The 16,667-nt window shown below is 32.2% G+C and overlaps 1 protein-coding gene across 2 annotated transcripts; it reads right to left on the reverse strand.

The window, feature by feature from the left end:
* Positions 1–321: 321 nt before the first annotated feature.
* LOC114349516 (uncharacterized) lies at positions 322–16,331 on the reverse strand. Of its 2 annotated transcripts, XR_007697390.1 has the most exons (3): positions 15,787–16,331; positions 435–2,169; positions 322–398 (listed from the first exon to the last, which is right to left on the reverse strand). XR_007697390.1 is itself a non-coding variant. In XM_028299918.2 (2 exons), exons 1-2 carry the CDS (start codon positions 15,941–15,943, stop codon positions 1,502–1,504), a joined length of 825 nt encoding a protein of 274 aa, XP_028155719.1. In that variant the 5' UTR covers positions 15,944–16,331; the 3' UTR covers positions 322–1,501. The 2 variants fall into 2 exon arrangements, 1 of the variants encoding a protein (XP_028155719.1); XM_028299918.2 differs by having other exon boundaries at positions 322–2,169.
* Between the last annotated feature and the right edge of the window lie 336 nt (positions 16,332–16,667).

Raw genomic sequence — 16,667 nt, forward strand, 5'->3', positions numbered from 1 at the left:
CATGAAGTGTCGGGTTAATGTCTATCTGCGATACTTCATGTTCTATGCATATTAATAACATGGATTGCTTCACAAGAGCACTTTTTCAAACAATTTTCCATCAATTACAGTTTCATAATCACAAAAATATGAGGTAGTACTTAATTTTACTTCTTCTTCTTCTTCTTTAAGTGCCGTCTCCTAATTGGAGGTTGGATATCATCATCACTATCTTCACTCTATCTACCGCTGCTCTGAAGAGTTCTATAGAACTGTATTTAAACCAGTCCCTTAAATCCTTCAATCATGACACTCCCCTTCTTCCTATACTCCTTCCGCCTCTTATCTTTACCTGAAATTTTTCTTAAGTTTACTTAATTTTTAATCTGTATGTTGTATTTTAATTGGACCGAGCCTAACTGATTCTTTCTCCTTAGGGGCCGTCCATTAATCACGTGAGGTTTTTTTTGGTATTTTTTAACTCCCCCTCCCCCTTGGTGATACATTATGAGTTTTAAGTCCCTGTATATCACGTGTATTGTGACATTTCGTGATTTTTGATAGACCCCTCCCCCCTTTTGAGCCTCACGTGATTAATGGATGGCCCCTTACTGTTGGTAAGTTTCTAGACTGAGGTGGGAGTTGTCTCTCCAAATTTTTTCACTTATTTTAATAATATAAAAAATGTGTGATACACACCTCTACTTGATAGTAGAGGGCCAGCAGATCGAAAGAGTAAAAAAGTACACTTACCTAGGAACACTGATAACAGAAAATAATAACTGCACTGCAGAAATCAAAAGTCAGAATCGAAAAAGCACGTTCTAATTTTATGAAAATGAAAAAGGTCCTATGTAGCAAAGATTTAACATTAGCTCTGAAAGTACGTCTAACAAAATGTTACGTATACAGTGTACTATACTATGGAGTGGAATCATGGACGTTAAATGTAGAGACAATGAGACGACTTAACGCCTTTGAAATGTGGACCTATAGAAGAATTATGAGGGTTTCCTGGGTAGATAGAGTTACGAACAACGAAGTACTAAGAAGAATAGGTAAAGAGAAGGAAGTTGAACTTAAAATTAAAGAAAGAAAACTACAGTATCTCGGACATGTGATGCGGGGCGAGAAGTATTGCATCCTGCGACTCATAATGCAAGGAAAGATAGATGGCAGAGGAAGCATCGGAAGAGGACGAATTTCATGACTGAAGAACCTGCGAGAATGGTTTGGATGCAGCTCAAAACAACTATTTAGAGCTACTGCCTCAAAAATTAAAATAGCTATGATGATTGGCAACCTCCGTAGCGGAGATGGCACCTGAAGAAGAAGAAAAAATGTGTTGTAGGTTGGTTGTTCCTGTAGTTGCTGATGATGGCTCGTGTTGAGCCGAAACGCAGCCAAGTATTTTAACCTTATAATATCTACTCTGTTTATCTCCCGAGGGAGATAATAAGTTGGTCATGTCAAATAGGAATCTAACATAAAATCTAGTTTTAGCCATGGCTTCGCGTACACTTCAGTGCATACTGGTCGTAGCGTAAGTTCCTGAAGAAGTAGAACAGGCCAGTCTATCAATGTCTTCATCTTCAAGTATTTCACCCATTAACCCGATAACTTTCTGGCGAAATCTTCTATTTTGTTTCTCTGTCATTTTCATCATGTCCGGTAATAAACTGCGTAAGAAAAGAAGATTGGGATTTTCTTCAGCATTGTTTTTATTCTCTTTTTGTTTGACCCATTCAACGAAAGCTCTGGAAGCATCATCATCCGGAGTGGATTTTGATGAATTTGATGATGTTTGCTGATAGAATTGTTTCTTTTTATAAAGATGACTATGAGTCAGTATCATTTCTTCAGTATCTGATTCCTCTGTCACATAACGTGAGGAAATTGATGGATTTGGAGACTGAGTTCTTACATTATCTTTTGTGTCTGTTTCGAGACCTTCAGGAAGTTCTGCAACTTGATTAGTTTCATCATCCATAGGATCACTGTAATCAAAATCAGCCTGTGCTTCCAGATTGCCGAAGAGTTTTTTTCTTTTTGTATATGGAACTAGGAACTGCAGGTACTTACTTAAGTAATATCTTTTTTTGGAATTTTTCGCAGATCTGTCTGGTGGTGTCTTCAGTGACCGAAGAAACGCTGTCCGGATGTTCCTCCAGCGTTCGCGGCAATTGGATACTGAAAAATAAAAAAGTATTTTTAAAAACGTAGTTCTACCAACATACCAGTGGCGTGCGGTGACTTTTTCGAAAGGGGAAGCGATTCAATAAGGATATAAAAATATTTTCTTAAGGGTCGTCGAGCAACTTTTCACCTGATAACACTCTGATGCGCAGGGGCTCTCTATCAGCAAAGTACTTAATTATGTGAGACGTCCTGCGTACAAGGACTCACACACTAAATCCGTGACGCGTGAATGCGTGAGGCACTCTATTCCCGCTATTTCTAGTGACTAGTGACCTATCATTGATCTGTATTGCTAGCTCGGGCCTTGAGTCCTCGCGCCGGGCTTGGTTTTCTAAAGAAGAATCCTATTTAAAAAAAATATACTCCGAGGCATTTTCCACAACTCACAACTTTCACTAAAATGGCACTTATTTATACTCGCGGTCTATTTTCCTATCAACTTCTGATAATTGTTGAATGCAATCTTTTACAATGGATAATAGGGCTAACTTTCAAAGTCTGTCTTCGCTTGTTGAATTTCTTTTAAACTCTTAATTTGAAACTTTAAATGCATCTTAATACTGCAAAACTTCGTTCAACTGATGCACTTGTGGCTGGGATAGTTAGTAGTACTAATTCACACAACTTGACCACTTCACACAGCGACTTGTTTAAACCAGTAGTTATAAAGAAATCCAGATTTCTGGGTATTTCTTTATCATTCATATCAGTTGTTTCATAAATGATACTTAACTGAAAATGCAAAGCTGGGATATCAAAAAATTTTCATTATTTAATCATAATGACATAAATTCCTCTGTGGGAAATTTTGATGAATTATAATTAGAAATATTAAGATTATATTTATATAATTTACAAATTTTAAATCGTTAAAATTTTGAAAGCTAGAATTCATTTGTTGTGGAATATTATCAAAAGGTCTCTTTGTTTCCTCTGTTTTCTCTGTCTCTCTGTCTCCGAAATTATCAATCTGCATTATTTTTCTTTCATGTTCAAACCCCATATGTTCAGTTTTATCCCAAATATTTTTAAACTGCTCTCGTTTTTTTAATTATCGTATTAATAAAGTCATCAATTTGTCTTATACAAAATGCAATACCATTTGATTTCTGTAAAATGTCAAATAAAAGATCAGTAAAAGGACATATCTCTGCAAAAAATTTAAATCGAAATATTCTTTAAGCGAATGTATGTAATACCTAAGCACCCCTTAGCAGCAGTAACAGTCGGAGCATCTCACTTTCGGGAAGGCGATATAATGAGCGCTTCCATGGCATACCAAAATTCGCGCGACTAGTGGGTGCGGTCATTGAACCCTGACCAATTTTAAAAGCATGACAAGCGGCGATTTTGAGATGCGCTTCTGCCAGGAGTGGACCAAAATTTGGTGGACTATTTAATAGTTGAATTGTGTGCATATTGAGTTCGTACGTAAGCGATTAATTTTTAATATTTTTCAATGCCTATTGGCTAGGTAATAATTATGTAGATTATTTGGATTAGGGAAAAAAATTTATTATTAAATATTAATTAATAATATATTTTCTTATATCGACAAATAAATAGGGAAGCGGCGCTTCCCCCGCTTCCATGGACCGCACGCCACTGCAACATACAAAAAAGAACAACATAATGAATGTGAGAATTACAAAGTAATATGCTTGCCATGGGTCGACTTCAAGGTATATACGAGAATTATAGAAAAGCGTCTAAGATCAGTGATAGAGAAAGAAATGGAAGACGAACGAAGCATTCAGATCAAACCGTCGAATATACGATAACGTATTGGACCAATAGCATAGCTAGAACGTCAAAAAAAATTAATTTAAGACAACTGGTTCTTTATATTCCGTATGCTTCCTCGAACACCGTACCAGCCATCTGGCTGCTGATACAGGTTGCGTTCATTACTGCGCTGCACATTTGTGTAGGTAAACATATCGAATTTAAAATTATTGTAAGACGAAAAATTATTACTTTTTAAACATTATTAGAAATAGGAACTATAATTGCCAGACATTTTTGTGGTTTAAAAAGTAATGAGAAAAAAATGTTTCGTCTTAAAATAATTTAAATTCAATATACAGGGTGATTGATGAGTATGATAAAGCTCAGTAGATCCGCTATTATAGAAATAGATAGCGATAAAAGTTGATAACAAAAATTGTAGCCAACTTTCAGCTTTACATTACGCAATTAGTTAGAGTGTTACAAGGTGTTCGATAACATAGTGACAAACCAAACTTATGTTTATTTAAATGGAACACCCTATATTTTATTTTATATTCGAAATTCTCTTAACTTTCCCATCACAAAAATATAAAGGTTTGTTATGTTAAATAGGGCTTTTACAAAGTTGTAACCAATTTTTTATGAAAAACGTAACAAGTTCAACTCCATGTATAAATAAAAATAAGCACAACAGCAATGGTTTATTGGTACTATATTTTTTTGTTGATTGTCAAAATTTATAACAATGGTTGATATTGCTAATTTTCCTTATATCGAATAGAGGGTGAGTCAAAATGCAAGTACATTCTTTTCTCAGAAATTTTAAATGGAACCCTGTATTTTATATCATTATTGAAAAGTAACATTAACGTACTTTAATTTTTGTATAATATTCCCTATGTCTAAATTTGTTAGTTTTAGAGATATTTTCATTTTTCAGAGTTATTAAAGTTAATAATTAAGATGTTCTATTTAAAATTACTGAGAAAATAATGTACTTGCGTTTTGACTCATCCTGTATTCGATATAAAGAAAATTAGCAATATCAACCATTTTTATAAATTTTGACAATCAACAAAAAAATATGGCACCAATAAACCATTGCTGTTGTGCTTATTTTTATTTATACAGATAGCTGAACTTATTACGATTTTCGTAGAACATTGGTTATAACTTTGTAAATACCCTGTACAACATAACAAACCTTTATATTTTTGTGATGGAGAAGTTGACAGGATTTCGAATATAAAATAAAATTTAGGGTGTTCCTTTTAAAAAAATATAAGTTTGGTCTGCCACTATGATATCGAACCCCCTGTAACATTCTAACTAATTTTGTAATGTGAAGCTCAAAGTTCGCTACAAGTTTTGTTATTAACTTTTATTTCTATCTATTACTATAGCGGATCTACTAAGCTTTATCACACTAATCAATCACCCTGATTTTGTATTTACCTGTACAGGTGTGCTGCGCAGTAATGAACGCAACCTGTATCAGCAGTCAGATGGCCAGTACGGTGTTCGAGGAAGCATAGGGAACAATATATGAAAGAATCAGCTGTCTTAAAATAGTTTCTCGAAAACATTGCTAGCTCTTAGACCATATACATGGATTCCTTAATAAAAAATACAAAAGATCAAACACGAAACCTTCAATATATATGTATAGTAGGATACAAAAACTTAAATGCAATAAAGATTAACTCCCTTCTATACGCTGATGATATAGTTTTGATCAGACACAGTAGAGAAAATCAAATAGAAATCAGTATGCAAAATCTAATAGATACATATTTGACAAATAAAGATATAGGATTTAAAAATGGAAATGAATTTCAATCAAACAAAACTTATGATAATAAATGGAGACGAGAAAAAGAAAGGAATACCAATATAAGTAAGGGAACAAGTAACAGAACAAGCATCTTTTGGATATTTGTGAAATATAATAATATAACAGATGATGGGAAACGGACATGGCAGTAAGTAATAAACTGAAGAAGGCTACTAACGTGTATTACTCTTTAAATAATACAATTTTTGAGAAACCAGAAATATACAACAAAACTAAACTCAAAGTCATAGTAAATCCGATAATTAGGTACATATGGAGCGGAAACATGGATTATGCAAAAGAAACATGAATCAATGATAAACGCGACCGAAATAAAATACATGATAAGAATAGCTGGAGTTACGAGGTTTAAAAGATTCAGAAATGAAAATATAAGGAGAGAGCTAGAGCAAGAACCTATATGAGGATGAGGAAGATAGAAAACAAATAAACAACTGTGTTGCCAAACAAGTTTTCCAACGATTCGTTGCCAACGAATGGAGCAAAAGAGACTAACAAAGATTGTACATGAAGCAAAAATGGGAAACAGAAGAAAAGAGGGAAGGCCGAGGAAGACATGGATGGACCAGATGGTGAATTAATTTATTAAAAATAACTCCACAAATTGATAGCGGGCAAATGCAAAATTTGTTATACAAAGTTATTAAAATAAATTAATACGTTTTGAATCAATTAAAGATCAAATTTTTTAATATTTCGTGAAAAATATGTATGTTTTAAAGCGGTTTTTAATAAATAAATTAAATAATAAGTTTTTAAAAAAGTTATCACTGCATTAACAAAATTGAAGCTATAAAAAAATTGAATAAATTCCTTACTTGATATTTTAATATTAATAATTCAAAGTGGGTTATAGGTTATTGAATGTATATTTTTTTCGGCGAGAACTTAAATCTAAGTCTATCTATAAAATATACTTATCCAGCCTTCTATCAAAAACCGCTTTAAAACATGTAGGCCTGGTTCCCGCGTACCAAAAAAAGTTTATTAATAGCAATCTGAAAATTTGTTAATAGCTTAACGGTGTCTAGTCGGACAAACTTTGATGTATGGGAACACTGGAACAGGGGAAGTTTTAATTGTGGAACAGGTTACAGGTTTCGAACGTCAGACTACGAAAACGTCACATGTATTTTGTCGGACAGAACTTTCAATTAGACAAGGCGGAAACGGCGGGTTCGTTGGGAAAAATATTCCCATGAGATATTTTTGCATAATCACATTCGTGAGACATCCCAGAATAAGGCTCAAGAAGTCGCCCACGAGAAAAGTGGGCCAATTTTTTTTAACAATTTTTTTTTAATCAAATTGAAAAAATCAATTTTTTTGGCCCGTACTATTTTTTTGAGGTTTTGTGAAGCATTGTGGACAAAAAAGGTCTCTTATAATTTTTCTCTAAAGTTGATCTTTTTCGAGTTATAAGCAATTTAAAATTTGAAAAACGCGAAAATGGCCATTTTTAAGACTTAATAACTCGGTCAAAAATTATTATTTTGAAAGTCAGAAAGTGACTAAATCAAAGTTTAAAGTCGCCGTTACATGATCCTGAAGAAATCTGTGTCATTAATTTACTACTAAGCTGTTATTTTTAATTAATAACAATGAGTGGTTAGATCGTATTGACGCTGCTGTAAATGTGAGTGCGAGTAAGATGCACAATTGGACTGCTGGAATGGCTTCTCTCTCGCACTCAGCATTTACAGCCCCGCACACGTGCCATGGCGCTTATTATTATTACTTAAAAATAACAGCTTAGTAATAAAATAATGACAAAAATTTCTTCAGGATATTGTAGGCGGGGCTTTAAACTTTAATTTAGTCATGTAGTGACTTTCATAATAATAACTTTTAACCGAGTTATTAAGCCTTAAAAATCGCCATTTTTCGTTTTTTTCAATTTTAAATTGCTTATAAGTCGAAAACGATCAACTTTAGAGAAAAATTATAAGAGATCTTTTTTGTCCAGAATGGTCCAAAAAATTAAAGAAAAAATTGTTTGGGCCAAAAATATTGATTCTTACAATTTGATTAAAAAAAAAATTGTTAAAAAAAAATTGGCCCACTTTTCACGTGGGCGACTTCTTGAACCTTATTCTGGGATGTCTCACGAATGTGATTATGCAAAAAAATCTCATGGGAATATTTTTCCCTTCGAACCCGCCGTTTTCGCCTTGTCTAAATTGATTTGTTAATTAAACAAATTCATTAAACTCTTTCATTAAACTTATCACTTTATTTATCACCAACATAATTCCTGTCATTTGACATGTTCTACGTGTCGGACTTATTAAAATGCTTAACATATTTGTCGGACAATCATTTTTCATGTATTATATAAAGTTTGCTATTGAATAAAATTAAAAACAACCTGCTAGTTTTCACAATCATAAACTTGTCAGGATGACTAATTCTACAATTAAAATTACGCTTCACAATAATTAAAACATCCCCTGTTCCAGTGTTCGCATAGGTACATCAAAATTTGTCCGACTAGACACCCTTAAGCTATCAACAAATTTTCAGCTTGCTATTATTAAACTTTTTTTGGTACGCGGGATCCAGGCCTAATGCATTTTTTTCACGAAAAATAAAAATTTTTAATCATTAAAACTCAAAAATTATTGATTTATTTTAATAGCTTTATATAACAAATTTATCCCTTTATCGATTTATTAGGTCATTTTTAATAAAATAATTTTCATCCCCAAGAGGGGGTGGCATCCACTCCCAGTGTAAAAGAGCAAGTTGTCATCATGTCACTTTTGTTTCTTGAGGTATGATCCTCTAATTACTCACCAATTTTCAAGAAAATCGGATAAAGGTTTAACGAAAGTGGAAGTTAAAATCTTCATTGACTGTACTATAATAGATTTTTAATATGGAAATATGATAGATTTTTGTTCTGCTTGTTGAAACACATTTTTTCGGACATCTATCAGATTAGAGTAGCGGTTCTCAACCTTTTTGAGTCATTTTTATTACCACCTACAGCTTTTTTATTATTTTTGGTACCACCATTGATTATAAACACCTATATTTTTAGATTGTATTATCAAGACTTACTAAGTACAGTGGACTTTCTCTATAACAAACACGGATATTACTAGGTTTCGCTTATAACGAGGTATCTTAGGTGTCCCATGAAATTCCTATTGAACTATAACCCTCTACAACGAGGCATATTTGGTTATAACGAGGAAAAATGAAATCGAAGAATATGTTTCTTTACCTGTTTTCAGCGCAGTAATGTTTTAAATAAATACCCTAACTGCCTGTATGTAGAAATGTCCAACATCTGTGTTATTATCGACTCCAGTATTGTAATAAACTCCGTCGCCTGTAATAAACTTCTTCCTCTTTATCCACCGATATTGACTATTGTAGGAAATTTACAATTTACGATGGTGCTCATTGTTCAGGTCGACCATCGACACCTAATAAACTACGTAAAAGGCATCAAAACATTTCATTATTATTGTTGTCGATATAACGAGGTAATTAGTCAGCCATTTCAGTTCTCGTTATAGAGGGAGTCCACTGTACTACTATTTTATTTTTTTTGTGTTTTGTGTACCACCAGAAATAATATTATGTACCTAATACCAACACTGCCGTGCTTAGCGAAAACGCCGTATCTACAAAAATCTGAAAAAATTAGATTTATACATTTTTCTAACCCAAATGTGCATATCTATCTTATTTGTTTACTAAAAATGACGTAAGTTAAGCCAAAATACATTAAACACAACGCATTTTATGCCGTATCTGCAAAAATGTTCATGGATACTTAGAATAAATGCGTCATCTGAAAAATACTTAGAAAAAACGCCGTATTTAAAGGTCACTAGCCGCGTTTATCCTAAGCAGACACTAGATGCGGCGTTCTGCCTGCATTTGACAGATTTTTACAGCATGTGTAAAATTTTTAATAAGGTTAGTTTGTTGCCATTTTTCAACGTGAACGGTTGTTTGATATAATTTTTTAAATATGTCAAAAGAAAATAGAACAAAGTTAATACTGCAAAAAGCTATTTTTTCTTTATCAATAGAAAATCTAAACACATATGCTTGAGTTGTTGGTAATCAAGAAATAATGTGAGGTATAGCGGAGTTTCCTATGTGTATGAATATTGTTGTTAATGCGACATTGTATTATTACGTTACATCAGGCATTTTAAACAGTGCAAATTTTATAAAGTTTGTTCGAAATAGGAATTTTGGTACGAAGTATTTTGATCGCCGTACGTCGTAGAATTTCCAAATAAAAAATGTGTTATAAAAGTACATAGTTAAATCAATGTATAATAGTTAATAATTAAAAATAAACTAGATCGTAAATGTTAATCGTTTCTGGAATGTTTTTAATTTTAAAATTCAAGAAACGCCCATTAGCGGCAAACTTATTAATTCCAAAATTATTTCCAACACTTTTTTTATTCATTTTCATGACACACTTTTATAAAAAATGTTTTTTATTCTCCTTTTTCATCGTTATATTGTATTTATTATACAGTAGACTCCCTCTTTAACGAGAACTGAAATGGCAGACTAATTACCTCGTTATACGCGGATCTCGTTATATCAGACAACAATATTATATTGTGCATACATACCTATATCGTTGTCTAAAATATTAACTTTCTATTATAATGATGCCATTCGGAGCAATATAAGTTGCTAAATATTGTTTCTTCGAAAATGGGGCCTCGCCATCATAAATTATAATTTTTTTTACAATATTCAGTATCGGCCAATAAATAAACAGAACAGGAAGAACTTTATTATAGGTAGGCGTGGATTTTTATTAAAGCACTACCCTCGATATCTTCAGTGGAGTCGGCCTCAACAGAAAACAGTGGAGGCATGTTGTCGAGTCGGCTAAAACCCACGAAGGGTTGTAACGCCACGGAGTATTAATTAAGTACTACCCTGGAGAACCGCACAGATGTTGGGAATTTATGTATACAGGTAGGTAGTTGGGCTATTTACTTATAGACATTACAGCGCTAAAAATAGGTAAAGAATAATAAAGATACATTTTACGATTTCATTTTTCCTCGTTATAGAAATGTTCAATAGGAATTTTATGGGACATCTAGTGTACCTCGTTATAAGCGAAACCTCGTAATAACCGTGTTCGTTATAGAGAGAGCCTACTGTATTATAAAATAAGAAAATGCTTAGCACAAACGCAGTACTGCATTCTTACTAAGGAGGAAGAAGTTAATTTTTATGTAGTATACTTAGAAAGAACGCAGTAACATGAGTTTTTAGAGTAAATAAAATATATTTTGCCAATCTTATGTATAAATATGAATTCTATGATATTTATTATGTATATAAAGTAGAAAACAAAAAAAAATTCTAAATAGTTTTCAACGGCTAGACATTTAAACAAAAACCGATTTTACTCAAATGCGATCTCGCTGCAGATACGGCGTTTTTCCTAAGGACGACAGAACATTGGTACATGTACCACAGATTGAGAACCGCTGGATTAGAGCAACCAACATAACCACAATTTGTAGTTGACATTCGATGTAAGCTAAAAATACTGACAGTTTCAATGTGACAATTTCAGTTCAGATTTCTGACCCCATTGCCAACTGCCAAGTAGGTACAGTCGGAAAAATGAAAGAATACCCATAAACGATCACATCAATTACATATTATTCAGATTATTAATAATCTATCTCTCTCGATTGTTAATTATGGAAAAAAGACAGCAAATACAAAATATGTGATTGATGTGATCGTTCATGGGTATTCTTTCATTTTTCCGACTGTATACGCTGTGAGCTTCGCTGGTGTCGCTCCTGGCGGATTACTAATCAACTTTCACTGGTAATTTTTAAATTTATTATTTAATTATTATCGCTTAATATTTCCAACGCAAAAAAGTAATTAAATTATAATCGATTTTTTTAAGATTTTGCTAATCATTTTGACGTTCTACTGATAAAATATGAATTTCGTACTTCGGATACTTTCACAATTATCGTGTAGATGGCGGTAAGATTAATATATTAATTTATAATTAGATATTACGGAACATTAAAAAAACTTAAATTCAGTATTTAAAACGTATTGTATATTTAAGGTAAAAATATATAACACAGCTTTGACAAACTAACGCTCGGTTTCCGAAAGGATGATCATCTCAAAAATTATGTAATCGACGATTAACAATAGATTAAATGCGTCAGAAACGTCAACCAAACTAGTTTTAACAACAGTCGATCACCTGACAAAAGATTAATCGTTAGTTAACAGCCGATCATGAGTGTTTTGAGTCTCCGAAAGGTCGATTAACCAGTTTCGCTTGTCAAACGGCGGTAAAAATGGACTGTTACCTAATCTGCGACTATCCGTCGATTAACGGGCTGTTAAGAGTTTTTTTTTAGTTTTTTAATTACTGTAATTAACAAATACCGGGGAAAATTGTCAAATAACACATATATAAATGATATAAATCATATTATTCAATAAAAATAAGATTTTTTTATGGAAGAAATAATTTAAAATATTTATTTAATTTGCAGAACATGGATATCTCGGACATTTTTTATATTTGATTATATACTTTATATTTTTTTTCTTTTAAAAATGTAAGATAACAAGGATGCTAGACTCATAGAGCTATTTTTTGAGAGGTCAGAGCTCTAAAAAGCAGAACATAATGATTATAGCGATGTAAATAAGAGGGAAAACGTGTGAGAAATTATAGCAGCTAACTTACAATAAAACAGCCGGTAAATAAATTAAAAATAAATATAAAAAGTAAATATATAGACCAAAATTAAAAATACGATTATAAAATATTATAGATCATAAATAAACTGTTTTATATCTCCAACTCTCGTCACATTACCTAGCCTCATTTTTAAAATGCTCTCGTTCAATTCTTGCTCCAAACAAAAGTGACAGTACGTAAGAGAGAATGCACCTTTAGAATCTAAAGATACAAGTTTGGATTTAGAGGTTAATATAATTGAAATTTTGAAGGATAACAGCCAATTGTGACAGTATCGCTACCAAATTGTATGTCAGATCATCGATTACATGATCTATGATCATGCAATTTTACAATAATTGGCGTTTGAGAAACCCATCACAGGTTAACAGTTGATCAAATCTGACAGCCGATTAGATGATCGGAGATTTGAATAACGTTTCGGAAACCGGCTGTAATACTTTTTATAATTAATGTTTTTAATTTTAATTTTAAATTAATCACTTTGACATTTATGTCAAATTTCCAGTAATCGTTTACAGACTTGCCACCACAAACCATACATACTTATAGACGTTTCACGACCATGTTAATCTTTCGGATCGAATTAACGCCATCTCTTGATTGGAATGGGAACTAAATTGACAAATTTTAGTTACGTGAGAATTTCAAATTATAAATTTTGCGGGATTTTTGATGAAATTTCGCAGGAAATTAAAACAACACAAAGACAATTCAATGTTTTATTCCATATTTTACTGAAACCTTCAAATATTCCAATTTGTTTTCAAAATGCTAAACACTACTGCTATGTGTCACGTGAAAGCACTGATGTGTATCGAGTTTAATGAAAATTTTTGAAAGAATCTTGTACATAGGATGATTGTTTAGATAAATATTACCTTATAATCTTTTACAAACTTCCAAAAATATATAGGTCCGAAATGTTGATGACACACTTGCCTATTGGAATAAACTGTTTCAGGATCTATTATAATATTGTTTTTTTTTTTAATGTGGAGAAACACAACACGGGATGATCAATGTAAACTAAAAATTCTACTCATAAAAATGGAGAGAAGGTTAATACACTTATTAAAATTGTGATTAGATCTAATTAAAAACGTAACACCACTATAATAAAATAAGCCATAAACTGTAAAATAAAAAGTAAATAACAAATTAATTTAATTCTCAACTGTCAGTTGTTAAATATGACAAGAGAAATGACTGACAGCGACATCTCTGGATTGGAATGGTAACTAATTTGCTGTCTTGACCTTGACAATTTACGTGAAACGTCTATGAGTATGTATGGTTTGTGCTTGCCACTACTGGCGCTCGCGAATTTGTAAATATCCCTTCTACGTACGAGCTCACAGCGTATACGCTCTGAGCTTCGCTGGTGTCGCTCTTAGCGGTTACTAATTCAACTTTTACTGGTAATTTTTAAATTTATTATTTAATTGTTATCGCTTAATATTTACAACGCAAAAAAGTAATTAAATTGTAATCGATTTTTTAAAGATTTTTCTAACCATTTTGACGTTCTATTGATAAAATATCAATTTCTTACTTCTGATACTTTGACAATAATCGTGTAGATGGCGCTAAGATTATAATAGATTATTTATAATTAGATATAACGGAACATTAAAAAAACTTAAATTCAGTATTTAAAACGTAAGTATATTTAAGGTAAAAATATATACCACAGCTTTGACCAACTAATATTGTTTATAATTAATGTTTTTAATTTTAATTTTAAATTAATCACTTTGACATTTATGTCAAATTTCCGGTAAACGTTTCGCTGTGTCTAGGTACACGCTAACGTGTACGCAAATAAAAAAGTTAGGTACACGCGAATTAAACTTCATCAAGCCAGTGACGTCATTATTTAGCGTGCGCGGTGACTTTATATTTTGGTACACGCTATTTTGATATTTTTAGTGTTTGTTGTTTGTTTGATAGAAAATATTTTTATTAAGGGAAGGGGAAGGGAAGCAAAACTATTCAGATGTTTGAAACTTAATTGTAATAAAACAATATGCATATAAAAGTATATATTCAGGTTAGCAAAATAAATATTAGTTAACATGATATATACAAAATACTGCTAAAATAATTTTTATACGTAAGTTAATTATACCAGTTTATTTGGTGTTTATTTTTATTTATACAGGGAGTTGAACTTGTTACGATTTTCATAGAAAATTGGTTATAACTTTGTAAATATCCTGTATAACATAATAAACCTTTATATTTTTGTGATATGGAAGTTAAGAAGATTTCGAACATAAAATAAAATATAGGGTGTTCCATTTAAAAAACATAAGTTTGGTCCGAGAGTATATTATCGAACGCCCTGTAACATTCTAACTAATTTTAGTAATTTTGTAATATGAAGCTCAAAGTTTGCTAAAATTTTTGATACTAACTTTTATTGCTATCTATTACTTGCGGATCTACTGAGCTTTATCACACTAATCAATCGCCCCGTATATTTTATCTTATTACTTCTGCTACCGTTAATCACGAATTTTTGTCTCTTATCTTTTTCATACTGTTTTAGAATGTTGTTAAACTCATTAAAAGAACTAAATAATTGTCCACACTCCATATAGTTAATTAAAAAAAAAACACTAAACAAGTAAAAAATAAGGAAACTCTTTACAAATCAATATTAAAGTGTAAACATAACGCGATTAGACAAATTCTAACCACACTCTGACACTCGCGATACTTACAGATACTTAATACCACAGCATACACGCGGCTCAAATTAGCGTGTACAAAAAAACCCAGTCATAGTACACGCTAAATAATAACGTCACTGACTTGATGACGTTTAAGCGTGTACCTAACTTTTTTATTTGCGTACACGTTAGCGTGTACCTAGACACAGCGTAAACGTTTACAAACTTGTCACTACTGGCGTTCGCGAATTTATAACATAGAAGAGTGGGTGGATTTATAAATATCCCCTCTACGTACGAGCTCACAGCGTATATCTGATAATGTATAAGAGATGAATTAACAAAATAATTTAGAATATTTAACTGCATTTATTGGAATAAAATTAAGCTATAAATCCTGCTTTATACAAATTTAAAAATTACAGTTTTTCATAACAAAAAATATTCAAAATATAATTTCGTAAATGTGTAATTTTATAATATTCTAAACGTCTACATTATAAAAAGTCTGGCAACACTGTTCGCTCGTTGCCCTAATCTGATTATTAACCGATTTATGTTCTGTTCTTTAGAAACTCATTTTTTCTTACCTGTTTCGTTTATTTCTTCTGCGATCTCCGCCCACGCTTTCTCTGTTGTATCCCTTTTGCTATATTCCTGTAAATTGAAATTCCAAATGCACGGGTGCCTTTCAACAACACGAACAAACTTAATGTTAAATAAGGAATCGTCCCACGCCACCGCCATTTTCTACAAAATATAAAGAATCGGAATCGCACAACAAACACTGAGGGAAGATATGCACCGAATGTTGCACGTGGCGTGATTTTGGGTGGACGACCTTTAGCTTTAGCCCCGTTTTGTCAGTGAACAAAGTTCCAGGAATCCTATGCATACAGGAACACATACTGGCGATGTGGCAATATGTATTGGCTGTTGCGCGTTTCGTGTTGCGTATTGGGTATCGCCAGGGCCGGCTCTAGGGGTCGCATTTTCGAATTTAATCGCATTTTTTCGTATTGGGACCGTGCAAGTTCGGCAAAGCGACCTCTATTTCTACGCTCTGTACTTTTATTCGCACTTTTAATTATATTGGCCAATTATATTAGTCCTGATTGCTGGATAATAATTGGCCATAGTCCAAAAAAATAATAAGAAAAAATAAGATGCAGGTTATGTTATGCAAACGTAAACAATTGTATGTAGTAGATAAAATTAGTTATTAAAATGCAGTACTGCAAGCAAAATACAATTAATTAAATTTACCTTTATATAATAATTGCATATCATATCAATATTGTGGAGCAATATTTAATTTTTCTGCTTCAATGACAGAAGGTATGAAATATACGTCAATTTGACAATTTCAATTGACAATATGAATTATTTAAGATAGTTGCAATATTTCTCCGCGACTCGCGCACGGTCGTTTCTCGTTTCCCTTCCAAGTACTTGCACACCGCCAATACGA

The sequence above is a fragment of the Diabrotica virgifera genome, chromosome 3, assembly GCF_917563875.1.
Source record: "Diabrotica virgifera virgifera chromosome 3, PGI_DIABVI_V3a".
In the NCBI taxonomy this organism is placed as follows: domain Eukaryota; kingdom Metazoa; phylum Arthropoda; class Insecta; order Coleoptera; family Chrysomelidae; genus Diabrotica; species Diabrotica virgifera.